Source organism: Dermacentor albipictus, chromosome 4 (assembly GCF_038994185.2).
Source record: "Dermacentor albipictus isolate Rhodes 1998 colony chromosome 4, USDA_Dalb.pri_finalv2, whole genome shotgun sequence".
In the NCBI taxonomy this organism is placed as follows: Eukaryota; Metazoa; Arthropoda; class Arachnida; order Ixodida; family Ixodidae; genus Dermacentor; species Dermacentor albipictus.
The window spans coordinates 70,287,100-70,303,609 of NC_091824.1; the positions used below are offsets into that span (position 1 = coordinate 70,287,100).

A 16,510-nucleotide genomic window follows, 5' to 3' on the forward strand; every position below is an offset into this window, starting at 1 on the left:
AAGCCGGGCCCAAATCCCGCCAAAATCTTAGCCAATGGCGAAAGCCTGTTGACCTTCCCGTGGGCGGGATGACAGCAGAGTGACAGTGTTTTATGACCCGCTGCCACCCCGTCCAGGCAAGGAGGAGAGGGACACGGAGCCCCCCGGCAACACAACGCAACGGCTTTACACAACCACCGCGAGAACCGGAAACCCCACAATTCGTACCAACTCGCCCAACTATCAGTTCTGCTGCGGTTAAGTGTCAGAAACAATGAAATAGGTAGTTCTCGGAGGTAAAAATAAGTGTTCCCAATGTCATCACATACAGTGGTGAGCATATAAATTCTTGAAGAAATGTATACTACGCATTTATTTACTTTTCACTAGTGTATGGGGCATACCCAACAAATTTGGACCCAAATTAAAAAAAAAAAAAAGATGGGGGGAAAAAAAAAGTGTGGTCCTTACACGAGATTCTGCAGATTCAAATTTTGGACACAGAAAAAGACAGAATGGCTGCTGACTTTCAGTTTACATGTAGGTCGAAGCTTGACAAATACCTATGCATGTGTACAGCATTCAATTACCGTACTTACTCAGTTGTAGGCTGTTGGATCTGGAGGACATCTCACCGCTGTCTCCCGGATATTGGACCTTGCAGTTGAGTGTGGGAGTTGGCCGATGTTGGAAAACGTTGAGATGAAAACTGGAGGTTTATTTACATTATTTGCAGTAAAGATACAAAGAAATTAGCTGTCATAAAGTCATCGCTGGCTAACAGTAACTTGGACGCTGCGGCCCGTGGCAAGAAGCCCGAAAGAGATGAGTGAAGGAATGCTCTCTCTCTGTGCTCCCAGTCTCTGGCTTTTAACCCCTTCGGTGTCTCAAGGTCACGTCCTGTTCGGCCAATCATCGAGCCCGCTCAGGTGTCGTCATTTTCGGCCAATGGTAGGCGCCCGTGCGAGCGTAAGTCACATTCAGCTCATAGGGTCGCTCCATGGGCTTCACTGTTTGAGAAATTACTTGTCATCGGTATTGCATTCCTGGTCTGCAACTGCCGTCACAATAGGCAGGGGGGGGGTGCATTACTGCCGTCGTTGACTCCGGGTTTCCAAGCGCTCAGCGGGGGGAGGCGGTTTGTTCTCGAGCGACCTTTCAGAGCAGCAAAGCATCTTTGCTCGGGACCCAGGTTACCTGGAACCGTGCCAGGCTCCCATTTCATTTTCCGGAAGAGTCAAGCAGTGGGACAATAACTCCACATAAAGGCACACGAGGCAGGGGACGCCAACTTGTTTGGACCTCGGGACCTTGCTGCGCCTCAGGAACGTGGCAGATGGGATTTTGTGCTCCTTAATTAGGTGTGACGGCGATTAAAAGTGGTCTGGTGAACTCGAAGGATGCCAAGGAAAGGGCCCATATCTAACAAGGCCAATACTTTTCTTTAAAGAGTAATGTACAAAAGTCTGAAGTCATCCTTAGATTCGAGGATGCGGTTTGGCTGCAACCGCCAAAAGCTACCGACTGTTTATGATTTTATCAGCACACATAGAAAAGAGAGAATGTCCATGATGACAGAGATCATCAGGCGAAGAAAGTCACAAATGTTTCAGGTGCCACTCCGATATGTCTAGCTGGTTTAGTCAGATGTAGAACTGGGTCTCACGACTTGGGATAAATTTCTGGCTGATCTGATTATGCATGCATTACAAAACATCTTGACGAGCTTGCATGTTCTTTTTTGCAGCCAAATGCCATTTTCTGTTCTGCTTACATTTGAGGAAGTTTTTTTCTTCTTCTTCTTTCTTTCCTTCTTTCTTTCTTTCTGAGCTTCCATATCTTGGGGTTGGCCTAGAATTGCGAACGGCCTATATTTGAGTAAATACAGTACACATCCCATTAAAGAGCTTGTTTACTGCTGAAAGGATAAGCAGACATGTTACTAATGCAACATTACACCAGCCTGTGCATATTCTCAAAGAAAAAAATGATTGATTTGCTCGGCATTCTCACTTGGTGTTTCGTAAATTTGGCTAGCGCAGCCATATAGTTCTCTCATTTTTTAACAGCGGAGCTGCAAGCTTTTAGTTCCACCGTGGACTATTACCAGAAAACAGCCCAGCTGTGCACAGCCTCACGTTGCCTAGCAACCACCTGCGAGAGCACCGAGCCACGTAACCTCCTCGCACCCCACAGGCGTAGGGCGTAGTCGTGATGTCACAGGTGACTAAAAGCTCGAAACAGCTGGCGAAGCGACACACCTCTCACCTCCTCTATTCCATGCGTACGTGCTGCTGCCACAGGAAGACCGAAGAAAGTCCGGACGTCCAAAGAAGAAATGGCTTACCAGGAAGAGTGCCGTACTGCCAAGCGAGAAGGGATGCGTTGCCACTGAGCTGATCCGGAACACCTCACCGAAGCTATGGCTGAGAAGAGGTGACACCGAGCCGAGGATCCAGAGTTTCAGTTCAGGGAACGCGAGAGTTGGTGCCTGAACGCTCAACATCGCTCAGAAAGCGATTCCGGCCTGCGACGGCGTGAAACCATTCACTGTCAAGCCCACCAAGACAACAACTTAGCAAAACCTAGCATAACCTTGCAACACCTAGAAACAACTTAGCCAAGCCTACCATAACTTAGCGTGGAAGTTTGGGCTTGTTGGTGATTCATTTGAAGAAGTGTGCGTGTTGCTCTGTCATGTCCTTGTCTTTCTTGTGCTGTGTTCTTTTTCCTAGCATAACCTCGCAAAACCTAGAAACGACTTAGCCAAGCCTACCAACAACTTAGCAAAACCTGGCATAACCTCGCAAAATCTACAAACTTAGGCAAGCCACGTAAAAGCTAAGTGATCACAAGATCCGCTGTTGACTCCAGCCTTGCACCACTAGTGCAAGCTGCGCATGTGTCTTTTTTTTTCAGTCTGTGTTACACATTTGCGTACAGTTTATTTTCTATTTTAATCGTCAGCATGCAGTATAATATATTTTATTTAATTCAATGCTTTCTTGTACAGGGCCTTCACCTGGACCCCACCTTGGATGATCTTGTGATGCTCTCGAAAAGGTTGAAGGCGGCAAACAACTATGTGCAACTTGAAATATTGGACAACCTCCCACATGCTTTTCTGAATTTTCTGCCTTTTAGCAAAGAAGCTCACGAAGGTTCCAAGAGGTGTGTTCAGATGATCAAGCAAGCGCTCTGTATCAAAGTGCCATAATGTACAGCGATGTTTAACTTAAGATTACAGTAATCCTGCAAAATAGTGTACAGTCGCATGCATTACAGACTTCTGCTTCTTGCATTCCCAGGGACCAAGATGGATCTATAACGTTGTTGCTTTATATAATGCAGGATGCAAGTTTTCTACAGAGTGTAACATTCCCTCTTATTTAGTTTAATGGGCTGCAGCTATCACTTTAATTTATCATGTGACCTATTATATTGATGTTACTAGTAAGAACAGGTACAATGTACCACAGATGTACCAGGCTGGCTCTTGGTACACTTCTATTTTTCTATACATCATGTAGAGTTTTAAGCATATTTTAACTGAACAACCTGCTATAAGGTGTTTTGCTTCTTTGAGCATAAGTAGGGAATCTTTTATTGAGAGGCTGTTTCTATGGAAGTATAGAGCTGTTGTGACAGCTGCTGAGTTACATATTTAGTTTGGATAGAAGGTTGTTGGGCTTCTTATATGTTCATACACTTTTCCTTGGAACAAATATATTTTTATGGATTAGGTAAATATATTACCATTTTTTTATGTCATCCCTAAATGCAACAAGAGCCCCGTTGCTACCTTTTGTCTACCTCACTAGCTAAAATGGCGTGGCTGCTTTTATTTTAAAATGGTACAAAAATAAAATATTTTTTTAACGAAATGTTTCATGTTTGTGGTGCTTTCTTTCATAACTAGAGTGCTATATGATACTGACATTGCATTCGGAAGCGGGACATCAAAAGAGCCGTGTGATTGCACTGGCATGTGGTCTTAGAAGTAGAGCTGCAATGTGTTTAATTAGATCGATGAAGTTTAAATCAAGTGACAAAAGCAGGCTTTGTGCTGTGATAAAAGCATGATGCCAGTGTTGCTCATCTTAGAATTAAGGTCCGGCGAAACTATTTGGTCCCAAATGTAGCTTTCTTTATTTTGTCTTCTTTTGATAGTGCATGTTTATAGCTTTCGAAAAACGTATAACAAGGGTATCGCAACTTCTAACATACTTATTTATTTTTAAAAACACTTCGAGCACAAAACAAACAGGGATGAAGAAAAGGAGCAACACAAGCACGAGTGCTTTCTAACTGTTTTTATTTTCGAAGAACCATCTGCTTAAATACCCACAGATCTGTGCGATCCAGTCAACACTACTGGAACATGTGTGTTGGTCATTCTTGCCCCGAGCTGGAAAATCGCTAATGGACTATGCCTCAAACCATTCCAGGCTTGTGAAGAATGGTATAGTCATTTCATGTTTCCGGTCAGCGTTGTTGAAGTCATGTTACCGCACTGTAAACATTGCATTTCTTGAGCAGCAAGTTGATTGGTTGGGAAAGGCTGGATACCCGCTAGCTGTGATGCTGGCATCGTGTGCTAGACTAATGAAAAAAATAAAACGGGATAAATAACTATGCAGAAAGAACCAAAGGCAGAAAGATTTAGCTTCCAAGGTTTCAGTGATTCCGTATGTGCATGATGTTTCACACAGACTTCAAAAGGTGGCTGGGAGTTGCGAAGTAAAAGTGGTGTTTTCGGCTAAAAACAAAATAGCTAGTGCGAGTTCTAGGGTAAAAAGTAAGTTCGAAAGTAAAGATAATGCAAAGAAGGAATGCAGTGTTAAACATCCATGTAAGAACCAATTTGTCGATTGCACGAAGAACGTTGTGTATCAGATTCCAATGACGTGTGGTCATGGGTACGTAGGGCAGACTGCGAGATGCACTATCACGAGACTAAGGGAACACTTCTCTTGTCTGAAATGTCACCCTAGTACGCATTTGGCAATGCATTGTCAAGAACATGCGTGCTCACCTTGTCTTAGAAGCACTGACATGCTGTTTAGGCATAGAAATCAAACCGCGAGAGAAATGGTGGAAGCTCACTGGATTGAAAAACTAAAGGAAAAATGCATCAGTCATCTTTTCGTTTTATTGTTAGACAAAGAGAATTCACTCCTGTCATTGTATCCTTAACACATTTTCGTCTTAAGTGCTTGTTTTATACGCGTAGCTGTTTTTATGTTGACCTGGTAGCGCTGATCTGTGGCATTTTATCAAAAGTGCTGTTATATGCGCTATCGGCGTGTTCTGTTGATTGGATCGTGCAGATCTGTGGGTACTTAAGCAGATGGTTCTTGGAAAATAAAATCAGTTGTTAGAAAGCACTCATCCTTGTGCTGCTCCTTTTCTTCACCCCTGTTTGTTTTGCGCTCAAAGTGTTTTTAAAAATGAATCTGTTCTAACTAGGCCGACTTGCAGTTGTACTTATTTATTTCATTTTGGTCATTCTGTCAACTGGAAAGTGGACGTGCCTCATTGTGGAGGCTTGATTTTGTATGAAGCTTTCATCCCACAGAAACAGCTTTGGTTTGACATAAGTTTCAGTAAAAAAAAAATAATAATAAATAAATAAATTACGGGGTTTACGGGGTAGTACACAGCCACATAAGAAATATTACATCATTTTCAGGTTTCTGTTATTGTTTTGCACTTTTAATATTTAAATCTGAGAAGATATAAAATAAAAGGCATGCACTAGTGCACAGGAGAGCGCAGCCGTGAGTGAGATCTTGGCCGAGGTTCGCACGGTAGCAGGACGCCCGGTTGCCGACACCCGAGCCTCAACCGTCGGTCAGCGAGCTTCCCGCTCGCTCTCGCACACTGATGCTCTTCGCATGCCGCTTCCTTGTGCGTGGCACGCGGTCTTCTTCCGTAATCACCATCGTTAATTCTCCTCTTGTTGACACACAATCGCCATCACTCCAAGCTGGCTGTTCCAACACTTTGTTTTATCCCGCCCACCCGCCACAGTCCACCTCATCACATTTATGAACGAGTTTATTGCCTGCTACTGCACAGTTCCAATATACACCAGTGCTACTTTAAGTCTTGGTCAGCAAAACTTGATGTTCAAATGGCAGATAAGCTCTGTGAAGCTCTGCAAGGCTTCACGAACAAGTTAATAAAGTTTTAGATTAGGTTGCTGAAGCGTTGGGGGTGTAAACCGCTGGGTGTACAAAAGAATGCAAAGGGCCTACAACAAAGCATCTCCCAATGCTTGGGTACCCTAGTCCAAAGCTCTCTAATGCTCACAAAAGCAGGAAGGGCATACCTTGAAAATATAGACAAAGCGATCAACAGTAGCCAAACGAGCCTAGAGCCAATATTTCAAAAAAAAGGCAGCTGTTTATCACAGAAACTGTCTCCATCCTTCGAGCTGCTGTTCAATTTGCTCTTGCATTACTGTATGCTAGAATGTGACTGTGCCGAAAATGTATAGTGATCCTCGATTCAACCTTCCTGAGCAGCAGGAATTTTTTTTTCTTTTTTTTACCTGCAAAGAGCTCGTCTGGGTTTTCTTGATAGCAATAGGCTTATGAAGAAAATTTCATGCCTCCTGTGCAGACCGGTGGATGTTGCCTTCTGCAAACTTGTTTTAATTGCTTGCTGTAACAGAACCTCTCCTCCTCCTCCTCGGGTGAATGACAGTTTTCTCTTCCATTAAATTATTTTTGCTTAAATCCCTTTAACCGATTGAGATAATTGTTGCTGGAATAATATGTAGGCTTCCACACCACGTCCGCTTAATTGTTAGCAGCCACGAAAAGTGGAATGAGGTGAGAAGGTGGGCACGCTTCACGATGAACAGCACAATTGTCTGTAAATTTGCAGGTGCAAGATATACACAAAGCATGATATTTCGCCGTCCTTCTGCCTATGCTGGTTGTCTGTCTGCCTGCTTTGCAATATAAGATGCAGTATATCAATGACAGTCAACTTTGATTTTAGTTGTACATGCTCAAGGGATTTCCCCTGCATGCAGTAGCTTGTCAAAGTAGTTTATTGTCTTCCGTCTTACGTACAAAGCTTCTTGATTATTTATTGGCTTGAAGTAACCAGTTTCTGACCACCAAACATGACTATCAAAACATTTATTGTCAACGCAAGCCACCGACCATGCTTAGTATGTGTTTCCAAGGTATGGGAGCCACGCGAAAAAAACATTTTCATTGTACATCGGACCAGGTGACTGGAACTGGTTGTGTGTAAACCAAGAAGAGTTGCGACATTCAGCTTCTATATTACTTTTAGCAGAAGATGAATGCTTTTGGCATCTGAATGGAAGAGAGAAACTCTTGACTCTTTAATTATTTAGCCTTAGGAGAATGAGAAAAGCGGCTGCAGTGCACGCTGCATTGTTTGAACATACATAATTCCCATGCCTTAGTTTAAACATATATTGCACTAGGTGACTGACACAATGTATGTATAAACTAGATACTTTAAAGCTTGACAACTATTAAAATAGGTTTTAAAGAAGTGCTAGTCCCAGCCAATAGGTGTAGTGCTCAAAGTCATATACTCTGCTTCTTGACAATGTAACTGCGAAGTACACTTTGGTGTATGTGTTGAGCAAACCCTTGTTTTAGTGATATCATCAGTGATAGTAAATGTAATTTGTTATACGTGGCATTTTGGTAAATGAGCAAAGGGTCGTAAGACTGTGATGTAGGGCAGATCACTTATGTGTAAGGCAGCATACGCATTGTAACAGCGCAAGAGCTCGTGTGTATAGGGGTGTGCAAATACTAACCAATAGCCAATAGATAGTGTCCTATTTGATTCGGCCTTCGAATCGAATGGTCACTATATGTAAATACGAATATTTTTTCGTATGCATTTAGAATATTTACGTCAACTGTGCATAATCAAACATAAAATTGGAGCAAAGACATCATAGTTTTGATGCTCGAGAACTTGCATAGTCGAGCAACCTACATCATATTCAGGGAGCCAGACTTGACCAACATTATAGTGATCATTTGAATTATTTGAAGAGTCCTGTGAATGCTTACAGACTGCTTAATTGTAATTGAATTAATAAACTTGCTAATGATATGCTACATTGCTAATTAGCTAACTAGCTGTTGTAGCTAACTAGCTACATCAACATAATTACATTAGTTGTGACAATTGCTGCTCATTATTCAAAATGTATTTTATATGCGATTCGATTAACTTCTGGCATGATTTTATTTGGTCTAAAAACATTACTATTCGTGCACCCCTTTAAAACACATCAACACTCGGAAGTGCACGAGGACATGATAACGGAAAACTTCTGCTGATGCTCGTGAGCAGTTGCCTTTTGTCTGTATGAATTATCATCACGTCATTTATTTATGTCCATGGAGCTGCTGCTGCTTGCTGGAGTGACCTTCACTGTGGTCCTTGCCAGGTTGATACGAAGGAACACAAAAGGCTGATCACCGCAAATATGCGGCACCATGCAGTCCCATTCGAATTACCTAGTTCGTCTTCCATACAACTGAGTGGAGTCCAACGCTACTGCATATTAAGTATTACAGGTCTAGGCAGCCCCAAGCCCAGGCCTCCCAATCGTCGGATTCCAAATAAAGTTATCTCATTAACCAAAATGCATACAGCACCAGTTGACGTCCGCACTGGGACCAGGTCGATCTCAGTTGGAAATTTTCACCTGCATGTGTAGTTGGAACCCCCAAAAGCATTAAAATAAACTGACATTTTTGATAAAGCAATCTAGGTGCAACAAACGACTGGTCACTGCATATATGTTACATGTGCATTAGATTATTCAATTTGTGACAGTGCATATTTTATACCTTACTTCGCCTTCCTTAAAAAAAAAAAAAATTATTTTCTTCATTTTCCAGCTTCCTCATCATGTGGTTATAACTATATGTATGGTGCCCACACAGGTAACGGTAAAGTGTTTTTAATGATTGAGTGTTGTTGCTTAAGTGTAAGAAAATTAATATGCTGCGGGGGATTAAGTTGCGACCACTGCTAGACGGATACTTTATTTGCATTTATGTGGGTTTGTCCCGGGCACACAGGGGTGCAAAACACTTCCCATGCTACAGAGGCTTGTGGTCCCAACCCGCTAATTGTGCACAATTTGATTGTTTTTATGTACGATACTCGGTGCTTGCAGAACTCGGGGCTGCAGACAGGCTGGCACTGCAAAGTCAATTAGCATGGCGAAATAAGCGCTACTTTTTTCTTTCTTCCCCCCCCCCCCCCCGTTTTCTCATCAGCGCGGGCTATTTCTGTGCGAGATCGATGCATTTAGGAATTAGTTCTATGATTAGTTTCGCAAACTGCCGCGAGGTGAAGCTTGTCGCGCTCTCCGCCCTTTCCGTTTTCACTCTCCGTTTCCCCTTCCTCTCTACGCATTTCGCGTTTTCTGTCTGTGCGTTTCGTTTCCCCCGTCTCCGGTCGGAGGAAACAGGATTTTGAGCTGCGTGCAACTTGGTCATGTCAAGCAAATGTTGTGCTGTGGCAGCGATTCGGAAAGCCTTGAGGACTGCAGGCCAGATTCGGCGCCAGGAAACTGCAGTCTGGTGAACATGTCAGGTATCGGGAGGCCAGGCTCTGGCTTCTACGAGATGCTGACGACAATGATCCGTGCGAACATCGAGTACTTCAGAGAAGTGCAGACGGAGACGGGAAGTAAAATACTCGCGCACCTGAACTCCATGCAAGAACTGCTGCATTGGGTCGAAGACTCTGCTTACAGAATTTTGAGTTCTGCGCACCTGTTTGACTTCGACTCGGAGACGCCTGCGAACGGCTTTCGCAGCATCATCACAGTTGCGGATCGGTTCATCTTCTTGTCTGTCAAACTATGCAGAGCGCTGCAAATGAAGCGCGGTTCACCGTTTTTTCGAGGGGAGAGTTTCGCGAAGGAGTTAGGTGACCACGTCGGCATCTTGCGCGGCCTGAAAGCCGGCATGTCCATACTGGAGCAGATGATGGAGCACACAGATAACGGCAGTCTGTTCGTGGATGAAAACATGAAATTTCAGGACTTGTTCAAGGAGTTTGACAATTTTGACTCCACAAGCTTCTACGGCCGCTGCATGGGATTTTATGTAAGTGAATTAGTTCTTCGTTAATTATCTTAAGTGGCCAGCTGAATATATCACAGCAGGCATGGTTCGATTTGCCTTCGCTGTATTCTTCGTTCCAAGTTAATGACACAGCCAGCGACACACGCACACAGTCACAAATCCGAAGGTAAGCAACTGCACCTAATTGTTCATGCATAAATCTGGGCTCCTGTTGGAGGTTTCTTATTCGTCATCCCTGAACGAAAACTAACGATCAGTGGCATAAGGCGCAGCCAAATAGATATATTTATACCTGTGATATAACATATTTATGCCTGTGGTGCATGTAGTTTGCAGAGGCAAATTTTTAATTTAGTATATTATGTGTATATAGACATTTTTGATGCATGCCCAATGGAGTTATGAAATGTTTTATATACTGTTAAGAATACATACTCGGTGATAGTCACAAGAAACCCACACGACAAGGTGATTCAGAGGAAAACACATTATTGCTGCACTCGGGCAGAGTTTTCCTTCATTGACTTCTTTCCTTTTTCCTCATGTGTGTAGAGTTTGTGCTGGTTGGTATGCTTGGCACAAGACTGTGTGATGAATTGCTTTTCATTGCTGTTTGTCCAGCAGCCGTTAAGGGCCAGCTGTGTCACCTGTGCTGCTTTAGGTGCAATAAAATGCAAGCCGCAGTGTTCAAGCATGCAGTATTCATAACTGCATATCTATGTATTGGATAGCAGGTATTGTCTTTGCAAAGCTGGTGCCTTTCTTCTTTGTTTGTTCAGTAGTCATACGGGGTCGGCCGCATCACCTGTGGTGCTTTATGTACGATAAAGTGCAAGCTGTAGCATTGAAGCATGCAATTTTCATCACTGCATGTCTCTGTATAGGCAAGCGGGCATTGCCTTTGCAAAGCTAGCATTTTTCATTGTCGACTTTATATCCATTGTATTGCAAGAGAGTGACACTATCAGAGGACATGTGTGGTACCACTATGCTCACATCTTTTTTTTGTATGTTTCTTTGATATCATGTGCTTCTTCCATCCTCTTTCCCTTTCTGTCAAAGTCAGCTTATCTTTATCTTTCGCCTGCTTGTCTCAGCAGAGTACTACTGAAGTACTATACTGACTGAAGATGAAGTGGTTGCAGTGGGATAATAGTCTTCCACATTAAAAAGAACACTTGTACACTCTACAGAGGCTATTTAGCTTCCAAAATGGCCAGTATGCAATATTTTGTGACTACTAGAGTTTGTATGCATAGGTCAGGTGTTACGGCTGTATGTTTCGTGACTACATGTGTTGCTGAGTTGTAGTCGTAAGTTAAAACAATCTCAAATGAGAATACGCCTGTATTTCACTGTGTGACTAGCTCTTGCCTGCATTGTATACTCAGCATTAGCCATTGTACTAGCCATTGTATGCCCAAGTTTATGACAAAAATCACACATTAAACCACAATTGCGGAGACACATGCACCTATTTAAGATCATTGTTTGGATGACATACTTAGACATATTCATGAAGTAAAATATAGCATTTTTAGATAGAAGTGTCATTCTTGATTTTTTATTTTCTTTCAGAGATGTGCTCAGGCCCTCAAGGCAGAAACTAGGCTAGTAGGCCTTTGACATTTGAGATGTTTCCAGTGCTTAGGGGAGAAAAAAAAAAAACCTTATATAAAGTAAGAAAAGACAACAATACAGGAACAACATGTTTTGCAGCAGGACTTCTTAGATGCATTTTTGGGGGTGGTAAAATATGCTGAAGACCAGCATCCTTCCTGCCCTGTCTTTTCTTTCTTCTAATGCCTCAGTCACATGGGGTACTTCCGATTGCAAGTGAGTGTGATAGGGATCTTATTTCTCGATTGCACTTGGCTCCCTTCTGCAGCTTGCACAAAGGAACCAATTGTGATAGAAAAATTTGATCCCAATCCAGTTTGATAGCAGTGGAAAGTGCTTCGTGTGACACTGGTATAAGATGTTCCTTTTCTCCCTATAGCTGGAAATGTCTGAAGTTGAATTCAGACATTGTACTTTTATGAACAAAATGATCAAAGCAAAATTTGAACGAAAACACAAGAAATGTGCACCTAACACAATAATGACAATTTGAGAAGTTGTAACATGCTTGAGTATCTGGCACTTGACGACATGGGTGCTTATGGAACTTTGTACCAGGAATGGGAACCTGTAACTAGTGTCTCTGTGTTACATAGATATTGTAGTTACGCTGGCACAGGTTATGACACGCAGTACATTTCTTAAGAAATAGTTGTAAGAATGATATGGAAATCCCAAGTGTAACTGAAGATTAAGATAGAATAGCCCTACAAGATATGTCCAGAGTAAAAATAGTAGGAGATCAGGGAGTAACAGTGTTAAACAAACAACAGCAACAACAGGGGTATTATTTCAAACACTATGCAACATTTTGTACATAGTACCTCATGATTACAAATGCACCATGCAATGACATGGAGTGCTGACATTATAATTCATAAAGAAAGTGTGTGTCAAAGAAGTAAAAAATTGGAGCCATAAGATTCACTAAATAGATACACAATTTTGAGTAAAATTGGAGTACATTTTAATTTCACTGAGCACACAGGACAGGCTGATATTTAGGTACATTGTGCAGCAAATTCATGTCCCTAATCACATTGTTGAGAAATCTTCAGAATATGATAAGGATCCCATTGTATGGCATTTCTAGATTATAAAAATTTATTTCATTCACCACAGATACAAGGAGCCGTGCAGGCATTTTGTGGTGAATGTTTACATGAGGCATATATGAATGTCTCAGAGGATATATCCAGGAATTGCACAGTTTCAAAAAATAGAGGAAGAATATCAGTACAGAGGGGTGCCAGTCAAAGTTGTACAATCTCTGTTTTATCCACAGCCCGCTTGCAAGAAGTAATTGAAATACTAGATTGGGAATGGATTAGGTGTAAGGATCAACTGAAAATGTCTTGGCAAGCTGCAGTTCACAGATGACATTGTTCTGTTAAAAAACAACTACAACAAGATTCCTTACAATAATTGAGTATCTGAAATGGCACAATTTAGGGATAGGTTTGGAAGATTTATATATGAAAAATCTAATGTGAAATAGTCTTGTTATGAAACATCACTTAAAATTTGTAGTTAGCCTCTAGATGTAGTGAAAGAGAACTTTTATATAGGCCAAATAGTGACAGGTGACCCTGCATGATCATGAGCTGGAAATCTGCAGGAGAAAAAAATGCATTGGAGTGCATTTAGTGGACATTTTTCAAGTCATGAAAAGCGGTTCCCTGATATTAAAAAGAAAAGTATATATAACCAATGTATTCTGCCACCACTGACATATGGGAAAAGACATGGGAGGCTAAAGAAACACAAGTGTGCTTTTGAGCGCACATGACATGTAATGGCAATAGCTGAGGGGACCTAGCTTTCCACTGGTAAATTTCTTCGCTCAAGCTTTTGACATATTTATTCTATTTACAATTGGTTGCCACCATACTATGACTTGTGCTCATTCATGGTTCTTACCCCCTGACAAGTATCTTGTTTATTATCCATTGCATGAGGAATCAGGCTGCACGAGAAAAGAAAGCTGCATTTTCGCTGTGTTTACAGCTGTGACAGCAACACCACACTCTCCTCTGTGAAGCATGCCCAAAAGGGTGCATCTGACCACCTGTGCTGCAAAGCATGTGAAATGCTCACATTGCATCACACATAATCTCCCTATGCTTTCAAGTTAAGGCTTTATAGTCATCCACAAATTGGCACGTTTAATTGCATCGCTGCGCGTGTATTGAGCTGCATAATATTTGTTCCTATTCAGCATTGCCATTTGTTGGGCGTGTTGGTAAACTAGACTTGGAACGCATATTTAGCGCCAGCCAACAAGGACAGAAGGGAGACAGCACCACAATGCGCTAACCCTAGCGCATTGTGGTGTCGTCTCCCTTCTGTCCTTGTTGGCTGGCGCTAAATATGCATTTCAAGTCTGTTCCTATTGTCGCATCACTTCGTTACTACTGTCGTTGCACCAGGCCTGGTATAATGTAAAGATTCCTTTTGGGACAATGCTATTCTTTGCTTATCGTCATTTGCTCACAACTGGTCGATCCTGGTGTTAATGTTGGCAGGGTGCTGTGCCGTCCGCTGGCATAGTGTGAGAAGGAACAGAGTTGGATTAGAATTGTCGCTTGCTTCAATATTCCCTGTTATTTTGTTATATCCGATTTCATTTCAACAAGGTTTACACCCGCCTTGGTTGCTTAGTGGCCTTGGTGTTGCGCTGCTAAGCACGTGGTCCCGGGATCAAATCCCAGCCACGGCGACTGCACTACGAGGGGGGGGGGGGGATGCAAAAACACTTAGTTTTAGGTGCGCACATTAAAGAACTCCGCGTCGTCAAAATTAATCCGGAGTCCCCCCACTACGGTGTGCCTCATAATCAGGTTGTTGTTCTGGCACGTGAAACCCCATAATTAAATTTGTACTACAAGGTATGAATATATATATATATATATGTTACTTCTACTTACTAATTGAATTAAAGAAATTGTAAATTAATGGAAGTGAAAGTGGATGAAAAAACAAATGGCCGCAGGTGGGGACCTATCCCACGTCTTCGCAATACGCGTGCGATGCTTTTACCAATAGAGCTATTGCAGTGTCGTTTTCCCATCCACTTTCTGGGGTATTTATGTTTCACTACTAGAACTAACCCTGGGAGCATTAGCCAATGTCATCACTTTCAAACCTTGGCGGCGGATCATCCTTTTTGCTGCAGGTGTCACGAGTATGGGATCATTTTGGGTGAAGGCAACTGGTCAACTGTGGCCAGTTGTTTTTTGATCCATTTTCGTTTCCATTAATTTATCATTCCTTGAATTCAATTATTAAGTGCAAGTAATTTTCCCTATGCTGTCCTTGGTGTTCTTGTTTGTTGGCCTCTTATGATAGGACTAAGAAAAACCTGGCACCTCGGTTCCCTTTCTTGTCATTTACACGCATGCACGCACACACATACACCCAGTCTGTTTATTGCTCAGTGACAATTTTGATGATGAACAAACTCACAGACGGATATTCTCATTCTCAGTATGGACTGTGTGCCAGCAGACAACCACTGTCCATTTCCTGGTCTTGAACTGGATTGTAATCTGAAGTATCAGTCACATGACACAGAAAAAAGATAACATAGTGTATGGCATCCAGGCCATAATCAAAGCTTGGCCTTTTTTAATCACTCTACCCTTATATATAAGGGTAGAGTGATTAAAAAAGGCCAAGCTTTGATGATGGCCTTTTACGACCCAAGCTTTGATGATGGCCTTACGACCCAAGCTTTGAGATATATCTATTACACCTTTGTTCACTCTTATGTTCATTATGGTATATGATTTTGGGGAAATACAAGGGACGCTCACAAGGTTCTGTTGTACACCGAATACAATTTTTATATTCTGCTAAAGCTAGAGAGACATGCGCTTATTTTGATGCCTATTGTGTATGCGGGCTTCAAATTTATAGTACTGGTAGCATAAACTTTGTGAACGCCCCTTACATATAGCTCACAGCTGATATTGTTGCAAACCTTACAGAATGGGGCCCTAAGGTTGCTTATGTCATATCCTTTCCATACTAACAGTAAACAACTCCTTCCTGACAAATACACTCTTACAGTTGATAGGCTAGTTAGTTACAGTCTTGGTATACATACAGATGTAGTGAAAGAGAACCTGGCACCTCCGCTGTGCATTTTTGTTCAGATTGCTCAAGAATGAAGTTCCGATTGCATAAATTCTAACAGCATATTTGGTCAATACTAATAGGTCATACAAGTTCTTGCTTCAGTTAATAACGTCCTTCTACGAAAAGTAAGTGCTAAACATGGCAGACAGTTCCTTCATCATTATTTTATTTTTGGAACCTAATACCTCCGCTGTCAAATCATAGGTCTGCTTACTCATTTAAAAAAATAAAATAAATTTTTAATAATGGAGGCAAAAGTAGTGTTTAACTGCTGCATGTTTTATTGATGTGGAATATATTTGCTCCATTATTCTTGTTATTCTTTATATAAAATACTCATTAACTTTTTTTCTATTGTGGCTTTAATTAGCCTATCATTTTTGAACATGTCTGTGCCTACTTCTTTTCTCGCTAAGCATTTGATCGTTGTGCTTTGCCTTTATGCTTGCATTTGTACTTTACTTTTTCATGTTACATGTTTTCCTTGTTTGTTATGTTTTTTCATTGCAATTTATTCTTTCTGCTACATTCAACATTATAGATAGCCACTGTACAGTCACTGACATTGGTAGCTTCTTTTATATGAATCATATATCCAAATATATGCGCCTTTACTGTAACATTAAAAATCTTAAATCTATTTAAAATCTCAT

At 41.7% G+C, this 16,510-nt stretch overlaps 2 protein-coding genes across 2 annotated transcripts in view; both read left to right on the top strand.

Annotated features, from left to right (window-relative positions):
- Hsl (hormone-sensitive lipase) overlaps positions 1-3,863 on the top strand; it is a 31,907-nt gene extending 28,044 nt beyond the window's left edge. The window contains exon 8 of the mRNA XM_065431953.1: positions 2,993-3,863. Within this exon, the coding sequence (XP_065288025.1) occupies positions 2,993-3,196 (204 nt within the window). The 3' untranslated portion in view covers positions 3,197-3,863. The remainder of the gene's footprint in view (positions 1-2,992) is intronic.
- Positions 3,864-9,387: 5,524 nt separating this feature from the next.
- Positions 9,388-16,510, top strand: part of LOC135902058 (hormone-sensitive lipase-like) — a 40,971-nt gene continuing 33,848 nt past the window's right edge. The window contains exon 1 of the mRNA XM_065431959.1: positions 9,388-10,118. Within this exon, the coding sequence (XP_065288031.1) occupies positions 9,513-10,118 (606 nt within the window). The 5' untranslated portion in view covers positions 9,388-9,512. The remainder of the gene's footprint in view (positions 10,119-16,510) is intronic.